The sequence below is a fragment of the Lissotriton helveticus genome, chromosome 5_1 (genome assembly GCF_964261635.1).
Source record: "Lissotriton helveticus chromosome 5_1, aLisHel1.1, whole genome shotgun sequence".
Taxonomy (NCBI): domain Eukaryota; kingdom Metazoa; phylum Chordata; class Amphibia; order Caudata; family Salamandridae; genus Lissotriton; species Lissotriton helveticus.
The window spans coordinates 1,296,295,974-1,296,313,420 of NC_136065.1; the positions used below are offsets into that span (position 1 = coordinate 1,296,295,974).

Sequence of the window (17,447 nt, forward strand, 5' to 3'; positions counted from 1 at the left end):
TGCTGCACCTTGCTCAGCTGCAACTTGCTCCACTGACTTGGTGGCCCACACACACAACTAAACCCTGTCCGATCGGGGCTTGATAGTCAGGCCTGCACGTTGCAGGGCCTGAAACATTTCCCAGAGATGGTGCAGGTGGTGGTCCAAACTAGAGCTGAAAAGAGCAATGTCATTCAAGTAGGCAGCAGGCGTTTTCTAGCCTGGCCAGGGCCTGGTTGACCAACCTCTGTAAGGTGGCAGGTTTATTCCTTAATCCAAAGGGCATTACTTTAAAGTGAAAGTGCACCTCTGGGGTGGAGAGTGCTGACATCTCATTGCCCCCCCTCAGTCAGAGATATCTGACAATAACCTGATGTTAAGTCGAGTCCTAAGGAATTTGGCAGCCTCCAATCGATTAATGAGCTAATTAGTTCTGGGGATAGGGTGAGCATCGGTCTTGATGACTGAGTTGATGCCCCTGTAATCCATACAGGGCCTATATTCTGGGGCAGTGCCTAGTGGGGCTGCTTTGGGTATCCGCTCCAATGAACTGGACCAGGGACTACAGAAGGGTTCAGTCACTCAAATCCAACATCTTAGACAACGTATGCTTCGTGCTGGCCCTCACCTTGTCAAACAGCCTGTAAATTTAATTCGTCAGGCATGTTGTCCACCATTCTGTCATGGGTACACCAATCAGTGAGAGTTAATGAGAGAAGAAAGATGAACTGCCCCCACAAATGGCAACAGTCCCTCTGTTGCTCTGGGGTCAGTATAGGGGAGATGACAACTCCTTCCAATGACCCATCTTGGTCCTTGGAACACGGTAGCTCTGTGGTGTCTTGTCCCCTCCTCCATCATCTGTCCCTAAGAGCATAGTGACTTCTGACCTCTCAAAATGAGGCTTGAGGCGGTTCACATGTGAAATCCTTTAGGGGTGCCCAGATGTCTTGGAGTCAATCTTCAAGGCCCAGGGCACCAGAAGCATCATTATACGCACCTTTTGTCCATGGGGGACACTCCACATCAGTGTTTCATGACTTTATGGCTGGCTTCAAGATTTGCTGTTGCCTCTTTCCAGAAGCGCTTCATCTGAGTCGGGGGGCGGGCAACGTGTAGCTCACTACATCTTGAGGGGATTTCTTGGGAGCTTGCTCCCTTCCCTCCTTTACAAGGCTGTGAGGTCCATGTATGGGGTGGCCAAGCAGTGGTTCAAAAGGACTGAACACCACTCCCTTCTAGGGCACTTCCTGACATGAAAAGAGAAGGCATGGCTAGAGGACATCCCACTTACACCTCAAGGGCTCTGGTATGGCGATGATCATGCCTTTCAGCGTCTTGTTGACCCTTTCAACGAGCCCATTGGCCTAGGGTGATATGGTGTGAAGAATTTGTAGGGTACCCTCACCCCACATGGACTTGGAGTAGGCCAACAACAACTTGGTGCTCTGTTGAGATGCAGCCTCTTTGGGAAAACCCACTTAGGTACATATCCCAATCAGTGCCCTTGTCTAAGGGTACCTTGTGGCACCGTCCACCAAGACCTGGATGAATCTGTTGCCTAAGGCAGTCTTATGGTTCAGAGGGCCAACAATGTCAATATCCATCCTTTCAAAGGGTGTTCCACTAAAGGGAATGAAAGCAGGGGCTCTTTTACCTTACCCCACACTTTCCATTGGCCTGGCAGGTTACTCAGGATCTGCAGAATATATTTGATTGCATCCCCATTGGGGCCCAATAACGGGAGATATCATGAGCCATGTAGCTCTTGGGACCACCTAAACCCAGGTTGTTCCAAGCCCAATGACCTTAGGCTCTCCATACAAGAGACCATTCCCCAGTAAGTGAGGTGATCACCAGAGGTGTTGCCAGTTGCTTGGGTTTTGGGCTGCTGCCATAGGCCCTCAAGAGGAGGGTTCTCCCTCTCCCTCTCTGCCTGATACAGCCCCCCTTCAGTTTACCATATAGCTAACCATATAGCTAACTAAGGTAGATCTCCTTGGGCAGCAAGGTCTTCTCCTTTAGGGCCCGAGGCTCTCACCCTCGGGATCAGCCTCCGCCTGCACCATGGGAATGTCTGGAGCATGTTCCCCACATCCTTTACCCTTCTTCTTCTTGGCAGGCACCTGGGCCGTGGGCTGTGTGTTCAGACACACCCGCTTAGGCAATCCCAACATTTCCAGGTGAGACCTGAGCTCCACCTCTTTCCAAGTGGTGCGCTATAGGTCATTTCCTAAAAGACAGTCCACAGGCATGGCCAGATTCACAGTTACATTCAAGGAACATGAGACCCCCCCCCGTTCAAAGGGAACTAGTGTCACTGGATAGTGGCTCACCTGGTTGTCTGCTCTCACAGCTCGGTGGACTACATCAGGGACTACTGTCTCTAAGGACAGAATATGAAACCTAACAGTAGTCTCTCTGCCCTTTGATGGAGATCAACTTTCTATACATGTTCATATTGTCAGGCATATGAGCCTTTGGCACCATCTCCTTGTCACCCAGGGACGCAAGGTTAGCCTTAGCACTCCTCCCAAAAACTGACTGGGGCAACCTCCTTCCCAAGCACTGCACTGGCCATTATTGGGGTAGGCCCACCATTGGGGTGGTTGCTACCTGCGCTAACAGATGAGTCACCATTTAAAATGTTTATATTGGTAGCACTCATGGCACTTGGGCTTTAAGTAGCCCTAGGACTTTTTCCCCATTGTATGTATGTAAATGTATTGCGACTTATATAGCGCACGTATCACCCGAAGGCATCAAGGCGCTTGCTTAGGGAACCCGTCCTGGTATTCCCCTGTGAGATACCCCGGCAGGGTATCCACAAGGTGAAAGCCAGGCATCCCGCCACGAGGGGCCATAGTGGAGATTAAGCAAGCTATTGCTCAGAGTCGCAGAGTGTGACCCCGTGAGTCAAGTAGGCACCGGAGCGAGAATTGTCGAGTCCGTGGAATTTTTGAGCACGAGACCCGCCGAGGCGGGGAATCGAACCCTGGTTCACAACCGATCTCAGCTTCCGGGTCTGCCGCCTCTAACCACTGAGCCACGCTTCTCCACCATTAAAACTACCTTTCCTCTGCTCAGGATTCGACTGGGAATTCTTTCTCTATAAACTCGTTTGGGGACCTTTTGAGAACTCTCTTGGTTTTTCTTTGTTTCCCTCCTCCTGTTTTTTTCTGGATGGCACCCTGTCTAACCTTCAGATGATGCTCTCCCTCCATTCCCCCTCTCCCTTCCTTTGCAAACTCTCCGGTACAATGAGTCTGGAGTCACTGGGTGTTTCCACAGCTCTGGAAAACAATTACTGAACATGTTCTCTTTCATGAAAATATTCTACTCCACCCAAAACTGGTTAGACAGCTTCTGAATGTCTCTAAACGTTAACCTGTACTTTTCTGGGGTAAAGCTATATTTCACAACAAGGGCTTCTTTCAACAGGGCATACTTCTTCTGGTCTCCCTTTCCCAGAGCCGGTAGTGTATTCCTCCCTGAATTGGGCATACATTTCCATAGACTAGTCCCAATCGTCCTCATGGACTCTATGCATCTCTAAGGGCACCTCATAGGCATCAGATCATTTATCAATGGCATCACCCCGCACAAAGTTAAGTACCAGCTCTTGTGTATGTGGACCAGTTTACCTTCCTTAGGCACTACATTGTCGCTGCCACCATTATCACTGGTATTTATATCCAACATTGAATGATTATGAATGATATATTCTTTCATACAATCTAAGGTAATAGGAATATTAAGTTGATGACGTTTTTAGAACGTATTTGTATAAAAAGGACTCATCTGAAAATAGTTTCATTATGCAAACGTTTTTAAACAGCCAACTCAGGAAATATCTAATTTTTTTTAGAAAATTGTGATTGCATTGCTTTGTTTTATTTTCCCAGATACTTGAAGAGGTTGAAAAGAGACACCAAATTGCTACAGCAGTAATTTACCCATTCATGCAAGCCCTCAGGGAGACACAATTCCCTGCTCCCGGAAAGACTGTATCAGTGAAAAGCTTCATCCCCGACTCTGGAACAGAGGTTCGTGTTGTTTTTTGTAAAACTGTAAAATTGTTTACCTCTGCGGATTACTTAATCTGCTTGAGAGGAATCCAGGCGGTTTCAGTTTTACGGTTCTGATGTGACCATTTCCTGTGTGGCTTATCGAGTGTGGGTTTTATCAACCTGCTACTCTTGTTTACACTCCCTTGTGACCCTCCTTGCCTTTCAGCTTGCACAGCTTCACCTGTGGTTTTTATGTGTGATATCCTGTAGCAACAACTCCGAGACCATTTGCCTTAACTCACCTTGTTTGTGTTTCCTGCCACACACAGTTCTTCTCCCATTCCCTTCTCGTGCATGACCTTTCAACTTGCTCGCTGCTCATTATCATTCGCTCTATCAACCCTATAGGTCGCCCTGTTCTGCTACCATGCTGTTGGACACAATAGCGTATGGTTACACAAGATGCATAGTCGTCGCTGGCAAGCGGCCATAGGTATTGCTGGGATGCTGCCAAAAGTGTTGCTTACACGTCAAAACCGGGGAATACTGCAGCTTCGATGCATGTGCAAAAAAAGCAAGGGCTCCCATTCAAATGATGGCAGATAAGCAGCCTTTGAGCCATCCCTTTGAATAACAACAGTAATGCTACAAACGTTGTAGAACATTTTCAGAAGGAAGCGTGCGCTATTTATAAATTCTCCCGTCTGAGGCACGCAGATACTTTTTATTATCAACATAAAAAGAGATTTCACAAGTACGATTGAGAGAAGGGCTTTCGCTCTGTCCACATGTTGATTACCACCTTGAGTACATTTTTTGATTGGGCAGAAGTTGTGTGCCTCCAATAAAAAGAAAATGATTGTATTGCACTTTTTGCCTTGTGGGAAATCTTATGCTCAGTACATCATGACTGTTGGTTATGGTGGCAGTCCTTCATAATGGCTAACGGCCTGATCTGTTTAAATTCGTTGTGAAAAGAATATATTAACAGTAATAGGCATTTAATAATAGATTGTTATAACTCTATAATAAAACCTGCAGAGAGGTATTTTGTTACATGCAATCTCTTAGATTTCCGTAATAGGCAAGGGTGCTAGTGTTGGTTACCCCCTGTGCCAAACCTTTGTGATGGAAGATTTGCACTCTGATCCTGATTAGGTCCTCTTAGGAAACATTTTGTATTGTCAGCTGTCATTTTGTAAATATTTGTAATTTTATGACTGTATGCTGGGTGGTTGCCTTGTGGGAAGGCTTACTCTCAATAGAGTAGGCCCATGTTTTCTATAGTAACAAACCAATGATAAAGGCTAGAGGCCTGATTGAGTCTCAGTGAAAAGTTATGTCTGATGCCATAGGTAGTGATCTAATTATCATGAAACGTTATGTCAAAAGCAGTAGGGGAAGGGTGTTAAAGAGACAGAACCTTTTTTTAAAAGTTGGAGTGATGACACAATGTAAGTAATGGCAAGATTTAATTTCCAACTCAGGACTATGTAATAAACTGTCGTGTAGTATTGAAATTAAAAAAAAAGAAACTAGATATAGGTTTGAACTCCCGCTTTTTTGCAATTTCTCTGCGATCATCACAAACAGACATAGATAGGAATCTCTTTTTGAAAGAGAGGGAAAGGGTTAACATATCCTAACCTGTCACAAGAGGAGATAGTGTAGTCTAAAATGAAAGACATGATTTCATTTGCTCCCTTTCTCATGATCATGGAGGGCAAAGTTGAAGAGGTTGCCATTTTATGGTTGCTTTGTGTGAGAGTGGTGTACTATTCTTGTGCTTAGTTTTCAGAAAACCTAACCGTGTCAAAACTATCCAGAAAGAGCTAAAACACCAATATAATATACAAACTGAATTCACTGGTGTGTACATAACTTTTTAATTCTTTATAAATATTACGTAAGAAAAGAAGATGTATATGGGAGTTGGATAAAAAAAAGAGTATCACAGTGTTATGAAAAGATATACCACAGGAATAGTGTAGTCACAATTAAAAGATGAGAACATGTTGTCTGCCTGTATATAAATTAGAAAGAAGTAATACTTGTTAGGTATGTATTGGGAAGTGTTTGTTAATGTTTTTTTCCCTTATATGCCCACTTTGCGTACGATTAGATGGTGAGATATGGTTCTTGTGGTTGCACATAGCTATATATATGGTGGGACTTTTGAATTTACTTAAAGATGCAGGCACTACCCTTGCACTTATTCATTCACTAAGGCATTACCCATGCACTCATCACTCACCCAGTCATTACTCATGCACTCATCCAATACCACAGTCAGTACTGATGCGCTCATCCAATCAACCAGGCACTACTCATACATTCTTCAAATCACCCTGGCACTACCGTTGCACTCATCTGTTTATTCAGGCAGTATGCATTCGCTCATCCAGTCACTCACACTACCCATACACTCATCAAATGATCCAGGCACTACCCATGCACTCATTCATTCAATCTGGCATTATCTGTGCACTCATCCATTCATCCAGGCACTACGCATGTACACATCCAATCTCCCAGGCAGGACCCTCCCACTCATCCATTCACTCAGGTAGGATGCATGCGTTCATTCAGTCAGGCACTATCCAAACACTTGTCTAATGACCCAGGCACTGCACTTGCACTCATCCATTCACTCATGCACTCATGCATTTACCCATGCACTAACCATTGTCACATCCAATCACTCAGGAACTACCCTAGCACTCATCCGTTCACTCAGGTACGCCACATGCACTCATCCATTCACCTAGGCCCTACCCATGCCCAATTCATTCACCCAGCCATTATCCATGATCTCATCCATTTTCTCAGGCCCTACCCTCATCCATTCACCAAGGCACTACCCATGCACTCATCCAATCACCTAGGCACTATCTATGTATTCACCCAATCATGCAGTCACTATGCATTCATTCACCCAATGGCCCAGGCACTATCTATACATTCACCCAATCACCCAGGGACTACCCTTGCACTAATGCAATTACAGAGGCACTACCTTGCACTCATCCAATCACTCAGACGTTATCCTTTCTCTCCTTCATTTACTCCAGTACTACTGTTGCACTAATCCATTCACTCGTGCACTACCTATGCACTCATCTATTCACCCAGGTACTAACCATGCACATATCAAATCAACCAGGCACTATCCTTCTACTCACCTATTCACCCAGGCACTACACATGGGCTCATCTATTCACCCAGCAGCTATCCATGCATGTATCCAATCACCCAGGCAGTGCCCTAAATGCCTCAATTCACTCAGCTGCTACCCATTCACTCATCCATTCATCCAGGCACTACCTTTACAGTCATTCATTCACACAGGCATTGTCCATGCACTCATCCATAAATCCAGGTACTACTCATCCACTCATCCAATCCCCCAGGCACTATTGATGCACTCACCTAATCACCCAGGCACTAACCTTGCACTCATGCAGTTACCTAGGCACTAACTTGCACTCATCCAATCACTCAGGTGTTACCCTTCCACAAATTCATTTACTGCACTGATCCAATCACTCATGCACTACACATGCACATCTGTTCATCCATGTACTAACTGTACACATAGCGATACAAAAGGGAATGATGGACGGAGCGTTTGAATAAATCAAATACTCACCCCCAGTCAACTGATCTGGGTTTAATCCATCACCATTCTTTAGTTCACTCAGCCACCCCAGTTCAGACAAGGCTATATGCAAATCAGTCTGATCCTGTGCCTCATGGGAACAGTCCAGCCCGAACTGCCAAGCCATGTCTTCCCTGGACCGGAAACAAGCATCCTGGGACCGGTTTCGGATTCATAATCCTCATCAGCCAGGCTATCTTGAATCCAGTGGCCAAGTGAACAGGGGACTCGCGTCTGAGCATACCCTGCCACACTTAGGGCGAACAAAGCGATACAAAAGGGAATGATGGACGGAGCGTTTGAATAAATCAAATACTCACCCCCAGTCAACTGATCTGGGTTTAATCCATCACCATTCTTTAGTTCACTCAGCCACCCCAGTTCAGACAAGGCTATATGCAAATCAGTCTGATCCTGTGCCTCATGGGAACAGTCCAGCCCGAACTGCCAAGCCATGTCTTCCCTGGACCGGAAACAAGCATCCTGGGACCGGTTTCGGATTCATAATCCTCATCAGCCAGGCTATCTTGAATCCAGTGGACAAGGGACTCACGTCTGAGCATACCCTGCCACACTTAGGGCGAACAAAGCGATACAAAAGGGAATGATGGACGGAGCGTTTGAATAAATCAAATACTCACCCCCAGTCAACTGATCTGGGTTTAATCCATCACCATTCTTTAGTTCACTCAGCCACCCCAGTTCAGACAAGGCTATATGCAAATCAGTCTGATCCTGTGCCTCATGGGAACAGTCCAGCCCGAACTGCCAAGCCATGTCTTCCCTGGACCGGAAACAAGCATCCTGGGACCGGTTTCGGATTCATAATCCTCATCAGCCAGGCTATCTTGAATCCAGTGGCCAAGTGAACAAGGGACTCACATCTGAGCATACCCTGCCACACTTAGGGCGAACAAAGCGATACAAAAGGGAATGATGGACGGAGCGTTTGAATAAATCAAATACTCACCCCCAGTCAACTGATCTGGGTTTAATCCATCACCATTCTTTAGTTCACTCAGCCACCCCAGTTCAGACAAGGCTATATGCATATCAGTCTGATCCTGTGCCTCATGGGAACAGTCCAGCCCGAACTGCCAAGCCATGTCTTCCCTGGACCGGAAACAAGCATCCTGGGACCGGTTTCGGATTCATAATCCTCATCAGCCAGGCCATCTTGAATCCAGTGGCCAAGTGAACAAGGGACTCACGTCTGAGCATACCCTGCCACACTTAGGGCGAACAAAGCGATACAAAAGGGAATGATGGACGGAGCGTTTGAATACATCAAATACTCACCCCCAGTCAACTGATCTGGGTTTAATCCATCACCATTCTTTAGTTCACTCAGCCACCCCAGTTCAGACAAGGCTATATGCAAATCAGTCTGATCCTGTGCCTCATGGGAACAGTCCAGCCCGAACTGCCAAGCCATGTCTTCCCTGGACCGGAAACAAGCATCCTGGGACCGGTTTCGGATTCATAATCCTCATCAGCCAGGCTATCTTGAATCCAGTGGCCAAGTGAACAAGGGACTCACGTCTGAGCATACCCTGCCACACTTAGGGCGAACAAAGCGATACAAAAGGGAATGATGGACGGAGCGTTTGAATACATCAAATACTCACCCCCAGTCAACTGATCTGGGTTTAATCCATCACCATTCTTTAGTTCACTCAGCCACCCCAGTTCAGACAAGGCTATATGCAAATCAGTCTGATCCTGTGCCTCATGGGAACAGTCCAGCCCGAACTGCCAAGCCATGTCTTCCCTGGACCGGAAACAAGCATCCTGGGACCGGTTTCGGATTCATAATCCTCATCAGCCAGGCTATCTTGAATCCAGTGGCCAAGTGAACAAGGGACTCACGTCTGAGCATACCCTGCCACACTTAGGGCGAACAAAGCGATACAAAAGGGAATGATGGACGGAGCGTTTGAATAAATCAAATACTCACCCCCAGTCAACTGATCTGGGTTTAATCCATCACCATTCTTTAGTTCACTCAGCCACCCCAGTTCAGACAAGGCTATATGCAAATCAGTCTGATCCTGTGCCTCATGGGAACAGTCCAGCCCGAACTGCCAAGCCATGTCTTCCCTGGACCGGAAACAAGCATCCTGGGACCGGTTTCGGATACATAATCCTCATCAACCAGGCTATCTTGAATCCAGTGGCCAAGTGAACAAGGGACTCACGTCTGAGCATACCCTGCCACACTTAGGGCGAACATAAGTGAGGCAGGGTATGCTCAGACGTGAGTCCCTTGCTCACTTTGCCACTGGATTCAAGCAAGCCGGGCTGAAGACGGCTGGAATGCCAGAAACCGGTCCTCGGAAGCTTGTTTCCGGTCCAGGGAAGGCATGGCTTGGCAGTTCGTGCTGGACTGTTCCCATGAGGCACAGGGTCAGACTGATTTGCATATAGCCATGTCTGAACTGGGGTGGCAGAGTGGGCTAAAGAACGGTGATGGATTAAACCCAGATCTTTTGACTGGGTGTGAGTGTTTGATTGATTCAGATGCTCCGTCCATCACCACCCCCTTTTGTACCGCTTTTGGCCGCCATAAGTGTGGCAGGGTATGCTCAGACGTGAGTCCCTTGCTCACTTTGCCACTGGATTCAAGCAAGCCGGGCTGAAGACGGCTGGAATGCCAGAAACCGGTCCTCGGAAGCTTGTTTCCGGTCCAGGGAAGGCATGGCTTGGCAGTTCGGGCTGGACTGTTCCCATGAGGCACAGGGTCAGACTGATTTGCATATAGCCATGTCTGAACTGGGGTGGCAGAGTGGGCTAAAGAACGGTGATGGATTAAACCCAGATCTTTTGACTGGGTGTGAGTGTTTGATTGATTCAGATGCTCCGTCCATCACCACCCCCTTTTGTACCGCTAACTGTACACATATCCAATCACCCAGGCACTATCTTTGCGCTCATCCATTCACCCAGACACTGCCCATGCACATATCTAATCACCCAGTCACTACCCTTGCACTCATCCATTCACTGAGGCACTACACATATGCTCATCCATTCACTGAGGCACTACTCATGCACTCATCCAATCACCCAAGCAGTACCCATGCACTCATCCATTCTCTCAGGCACTATCTGTGCTCTCTCCCAATCACCTAGGCACTATTCATGCACTCATCCAATCACCCAGGCACAATTCATGCACTCATACAATCATCCAGGCACTACCCTTGCACTCATTCATTTACTGAGGCATTACCCATACACTCACCCAGTCATTACTCATGCACTCATCCAATCACCCAAGCAGTACTGATGCACCCATCCAATCAACCAGGCACTACTCATACACTCTTCAATGACCGACGCACTAACGTTGCACTCATCTGTTCACTCAGGGAGTATGCATGCGCTCATCCATTTACTCAGGCACTACCCATACACTCATCAAATGATCCAGGCACTACCAATGCACTCTTTCATTTACTCTGGCATTATCCATGCACTGATCCATTCACCCAGGCACTACGCATGCACACATCCAATCACCCAGGCAGTACCCTTCCACTCATCCATTCACTCATGCACTAACCATGCACATATACAATCACTCAGCCAGTACCCATGCACTCATCTATTCACTCAGGCAGAACCCACACACTCATCCAATCACCCATGCACTATCTATGCACTCACCTAATCACCCAGGGACTACCCTGCACTAATGCAATCACAGAGGCACTACATTGCATCCATCCAATCACTCAGACGTTATCCTTCCTATCATTCATTCACTCTGGTACTACAGTTGCACCGATCCGCTCACTCGCGCACAACTTATGCACTCATCTAGTCACCCAGGCACTACCCATACACTCATAAAATGATCCAGGCACTACCCATGCCCTCATCCATTCACCCAGGCACTATGCATGCACATTTCCAATCACCCAAGCACTTCCCTTCCACTTCTCAATTCACTCAGGCACTATGCATGTGTTCATACATTCACTCTGGCACTATCAAAACAGTTGTCTAATGACACAGGCACTGCACTTGCACTCATCGATGCACTCATACATTCACCCATGCACTAACCATGCACACTCTGAATCACTCAGCCAGTACCAATGCACTCACCTATTCACTCAGGCACTACCCATGCACTTATCCATTCACCTAGCCACTGTCCGTGGACACATTCAATCACTCAGGCACTACCCTTGCACTCATCTGTTCACTCGGGTAGTACGCATGCGCTCATCCATTTTCCCAGCCATTATCCATGCACTCATCCATTCACTCAAGCACTACTGTTTCACTCTTCCATTTACTCAGGCACTACATTTGCACTTATCCGTTCAGCCACACACTACCCGTGCACACATGCAATCACCCAATCATTACGTTTGCACTCATCCAATCACTCAGGCACTACTTATGCACTCATAGATTTACTCAGGCACCACTGCTGCACTCATTGTAACATCCATGCACCAGTTGTGCATTCATTCAATTAGAAACAAAGTGGGTTTGGGGCACGCACTACCTTTTGTTCAAGTTTGTAAGTTTGCTGCGTGCTGCTGGGGTTTTACTCTCTGAAAATGGAGTGTCTTCAAAATCAAATGCTGTTGCGTCACCTGATATGGGGACGTCCCCCTGCGCACAGCTGAAATCCCACAAAGGGGTAGTAGTTTAAGCAAGTATTAAATGTGAAAATCCTGAGTCTTTGGTGAAATTAAAAACTGAGCAGTCTATTGATATACAGTTTTCTGATATTGCATCTTCATATCATGATATTCCAATTGAAATGGTATGAACACAATCAGCAGTTGTTCACAAATCTTTAGTAGTCCCAATGCATTTCAGTCTACCATAGACCTTCATCAGGGGACATGCTCTGTAGGTAATTAAAGGAAAATGAGTGGTTCAGGGGATGCAAAACCATGACCGAAAGACAACAAAAATGTAACGACGCGCATTGTGATGTTTCAAGGAAGTATGCGCCCCATCAATGAGCGGATATAGGAGTCATGCAAACCATGAGATCTGCAAAACAAAAGCTTATGTCGACAATACACCCTATAAGTGAAACAACAGTAAGAGACTTTGTTAGTTTGCTTAAAGATCGTGCTCGAAATGAATGAAGATCATAGCGTGAGGACGAGGTCCAATTAAAGGGCTGTTCTGAAAATGAAAAAACAAGTGTAAGTGAAATATAGCGTGCTTAGAAGTGCACACGAATTGTTGTGTTTCTATCTAGGACCCTAATTCGATATTCCCGATTTATGCCCTTACGTGGTTATATTAAATAGTATCCATATAAAGGCATAAGAATCGTATCCATATTTAGTAATAGCCCATGCAGTCCAAATACGGCAAGGCTACTCCCATAGACTCTTAGAAAGCACAACATGTTCTTTAAACAAACCAAGCCTCCAGCAGCCCGGGAATTCCCCCTGCTTTTGTTTTGATTTGCACAAGAACTCCTGGAGTCCAGAAAGAACTGTTAGTTCTTAGTGACGTCTTATGTCCAACCTTATGTCAAACCCAGCACCTTTCAGGTATAAATATACCAACGTTGCCTTAAGAAAACACACGGTGGTTTGGAGCAGAGCGGCTATCTACTTGCCCAACGCCCAGCTGATGCGAGAGCCGAAGGAAGCCGACCCTCCCTTGACGCACTGAGAGAGACGCTGTCTTTTTTCTTGCTGAGAAATCCAGCTCCAGTGTTTCCAGTCACCCCTGCGGGTTGCTGGGAGATCGAGTCCTGAGAGAAGAGATACAAGACCTCCTACATTCTAGAACCAAGGTACGGAGCTGACTAAACCCTTAAGAGATTTCTTGATCCAGATTCTTGGCAAAAACCAACTTAACTTAAACTGCAACTTACTCACTCCTTCCCACGTATTAGGCTTAGGTCAGGTATACCGGGGTAGGTGTATCTTAGAAGCACCAGTTGAGTACGTTAGTCAATGTTTTTATGTATGTATATATTTGATCCATTTTAAAGTATCATATGGCTAAGAAACCATATCAATGCTTTTACAGTATTATTTCATAATACTCCTTTTACTGTACGCACTTTACTTCATGATAAGTATTGCAATGTTGGCAACTCACTTCTCTTGCATGAGAAAGAAGACTGCTCAATTAATAACACCTTTTATTGAAAACGCCCGTCTCTCTATTTCTATGCACTCTGGTGAAACTAAGTATGCACGATTGACTAAGTGAAATAGTTGTCTATTGTTTTCACACGACTCTAGAGATACACTCTTTATTCTGAGGGAGCAAAGTTGTCATGTTTATGTGGTTTTCAGAAGCTAATCCCTTCTTGTCTAAATCAGGAGAGTTAACTCTCTTGTGATCATTCGAGAAAGTTTCTAGTGACCTCTGAGCTAGCTGGCAAAACTATTAAGTCTAATATAGTCAGTAGAGACCTAGATGACCTCAGTCCTACGTCTACACTGCTGTTTATATTATTCCAATGCGCGGAACCTATTGGGAATATAGGAACTACACTACATGGCCCCCAACGTTTGGTAAGGTGATAATCTAACGCAAGATGCTAGAGTAACTCAGTCGTGCTTTTTCACACAGACCCCTTTTCCCGTAAATACTCCAAAAGACGTCTGGAGTGGGTAAAAGGTTAATATCCGCCGGAACTTAGTAGGAAGAGATTCCTATGTATTAGTTTTTGGTTTAGTCAACGTTGAAGGATACAGTGTTCCAAAATATTGTGCACCTAATCTTTGTTTCCTTGATACTTGATCTGCAACAAAAAACTTTCTGTCAGTAAAATGCCAGAAGGTGACGAAGAAAGAGATGCTTTAGCAGCTCAACTTATAGCGGATGACACAAGTCTCCAAGATGAAGACCCGAATGCTATAATCATTCCGGTAAATGTAAGAAGAACTATAACTCTTAAACTTATAGAAAATGGACTATCACCGAGAGGTGGTACAGTCATATTCGTGGTAGAGACCCATGAATATCGGCAGACAGAGGTATTCTATTCATGGATACATTTTCCAGCAGCACACGCTGTGACACAAGACTTCCACTATTACAAAATCGAGGAACCTCCGGATGAATACGCTCCTTTCGAGGACGTTGAAATCCCACTAACTTACCAAGAGCACCTGCTCTGGTTTAATGGCGCCCTAAAACATCAAAATCACATCACCAGGCTAGGTCCACTAGGTAGACCAGGAGCCACATGGCCGGTTCTAGCCAGCTACACAGCACATCCTGACATTGAGAAGATGTCAAGTGAAGAACTTTTAGTTAAAATAAAAGAATTAACAAAGGCATATAGAGAATTAGTTCAATTGGCAATGGACGATATAAAATACCTCCAGAAATTGAAAGAAACAGATATAGTAGAACAACCTTTTGAACTTGCCAGAATCATAGAAAAATCCTATGAAGAACTAGGTAGAGCTAGTTTGGGTGGGAAACCAGTAAAACCCAACTACTTGAAAATCCTGAAAAAACATTTATTAAAAATAATCTAAACACTCCAAAAAAGAGTTGGGATGGAAATAAACAATCCACTCCCAGAGAAAAACGATTCCAGTCCAGAGGAAGGTCTCTTCAACGGAGAGATAGATCTCCAGAACGAGGTGGCATGTCTCCCCAGAGGGAGCCCTCTGAGAAAAGATACAACCTTAGAGATAGGGATAAATTAAGAAAACCTGACAGATATCAAGATATTGATACACGTCCCTCTCGATCTTTTCAGACTTCCTCTCAGAAATCGGAAAGAAGAGGACGGTCAGAACACAAGGAAGAGCACGTCAAGTCCAAAGACAAGGAACCTGCTCATCAAAGTAAAAAATTACAATTTACAAAAAAGAAGGTAGCTAGTATTAAAATAAAACATGCCGAGGATTCTGAGGACACAGCTGAAAAAAGGAGAATGGGCCCAGACAATGCTAGACAGCGCAGCAGAAGTAACCATAGCTCGCAAGATCTTGATGAATCTTCTGGAGACGGTGGACACGAATGAATACATTCAAGTGGAAACTGCAGACACCAGAGTTAGCAAACCCCATAAATTATATGAAATAACATTACGTATAGAGGGGGACAAGACTAGGAAAATAAGGGGTCTCTTTTGGGAAAACCTTTTGAAAGGCTATGACATCCTGTTAGCTGAGAAAGACTGGCCACCAGAGTTTGTCAGGGAGTGCCCTCATGGCGAAGAAATGATTATGCCTGCCTTCTCAAATCACATTCCAATTCATAAAAAATATACATTTGCAAGAAAATGGGCAGTAGCCCAAGCTCCTGCATTATATAAAAATCATGTAGGATGGGATGAGGATTCCCTTCCTCACAAAATCCAGTTAAAAAATCAACCGACTGCACAAAGGCAGTACCCAGTTAAACAAGTAGCTAAAAAGCAAGTCAGGGAGATCTTAGATCAACTTGAATATCAGGGGGTGATTGAAACATGCACCTCACAGATGAACAATCCTTTGTTTCCTGTCTCCAAGCCAGACGATTCATATCGTCTAGTTTTGGACTACAGACACCTAAACTCCTGCTGCAAAACATTTGCAGTACAAAACTCACACAGTGCAGCACTAATGAATAACATTGTGCGCAAAAAATATAAAACAACATTAGATATCTCAAATGGTTTCTTTTGTCAAAACATTGCACCTAAAAGCAGATATTTGACCGCTTTCTCAACAATGGGGTCGCAAAAACAATTCTGTCGACTCCCACAGGGGTTCAAGAATAGCCCAGGATTATTCTCAGCAAGAGTAACCAAGTTACTACAAATATATGATGATGAGACATTATCTTATGTCGATGACATCTATCTCACAGATGATGACCTGGAGACTCACTTGAAAAGAGTGAACACCATAATACTTGGGTTCGCAGCTGAAGGGTATTAATTCAACTTTAAGAAGTCACAAATTGCCCATCTAACTGTCCTATTTTTAGGATGTGAATTATCAAGTGAAGGTAAAAGCCTAGCAGACAATTTCTTAGGGAAATGTGCTATACTCCAAGCTCCAAAAACGCTGAAGAATTTACAATCAATACTAGGATTCCTGAATTTCGGAAGAACATCCATCCTAAATTATGCAGAGAGGGTTAAACCTCTCTATGAATTAATAAAACCTGATTTCAAACCAATTAATTGGACTCAGAAACACACAGAAATTTTAAGATCATTACAAACATGCGCAACCTTGTAATCCGAGTCATCCCAGGAAGATGCGGATTCACGTACCTGGCCTCTAATGAGGGAGAAACGGTACCAATAGCTCACAAATCACATTTGTACACACAAGCTGAAATGAAATTCAGTTCTACTGAAAAAATTCTAACTGCGGTTCAAACTGCTGTAGCAAAAGAAAGAGCCCTAGCACAAGGTAAACGAATAATAATCGTTACACCATTACCTGCCCTAGAAGCAGTAACAAAAGCAAGCATTCCAAATGCTAAAGCACTACATCTGAGATGGATACAATGGGTTAATTCTCTTGCTGCAACAGACGTAATATACAAATTTGATCCAAATTTAAAAACCTAAGAATTCATCCAATATGAATGTCCTCTGCCGACCGAAATCCTGCCTCTGGAACATTACGGCTGTATAATATATAGAGACGGATCAGCACAACCCGCAGTTGGGGGTAAACAAGCTTACAGTGCTGCATGCGCGATTGTTAAGGGTCGTTGGCACGAAGGAAAATTTAGACCACTGGTCACTAAAACCCCATCTCTAGGAGATTGTACAGCTCAGCGAGCTGAACTACTAGCATTTAAGATGGCGCTTGAAAATACCGATCGCGAATTCC

General features: G+C 45.0%; 1 protein-coding gene across 2 annotated transcripts in view; it reads left to right on the forward strand.

Moving 5' to 3' along the window:
* DENND2D (DENN domain containing 2D) overlaps positions 1–17,447 on the forward strand; it is a 796,377-nt gene that overhangs the window by 366,130 nt on the left and 412,800 nt on the right. For both annotated transcript variants that reach the window (XM_078644124.1, XM_078644126.1), the window contains exon 6: positions 3,885–4,025. In XM_078644124.1, the coding sequence (XP_078500250.1) occupies positions 3,885–4,025 (141 nt within the window). The remainder of the gene's footprint in view (positions 1–3,884; positions 4,026–17,447) is intronic.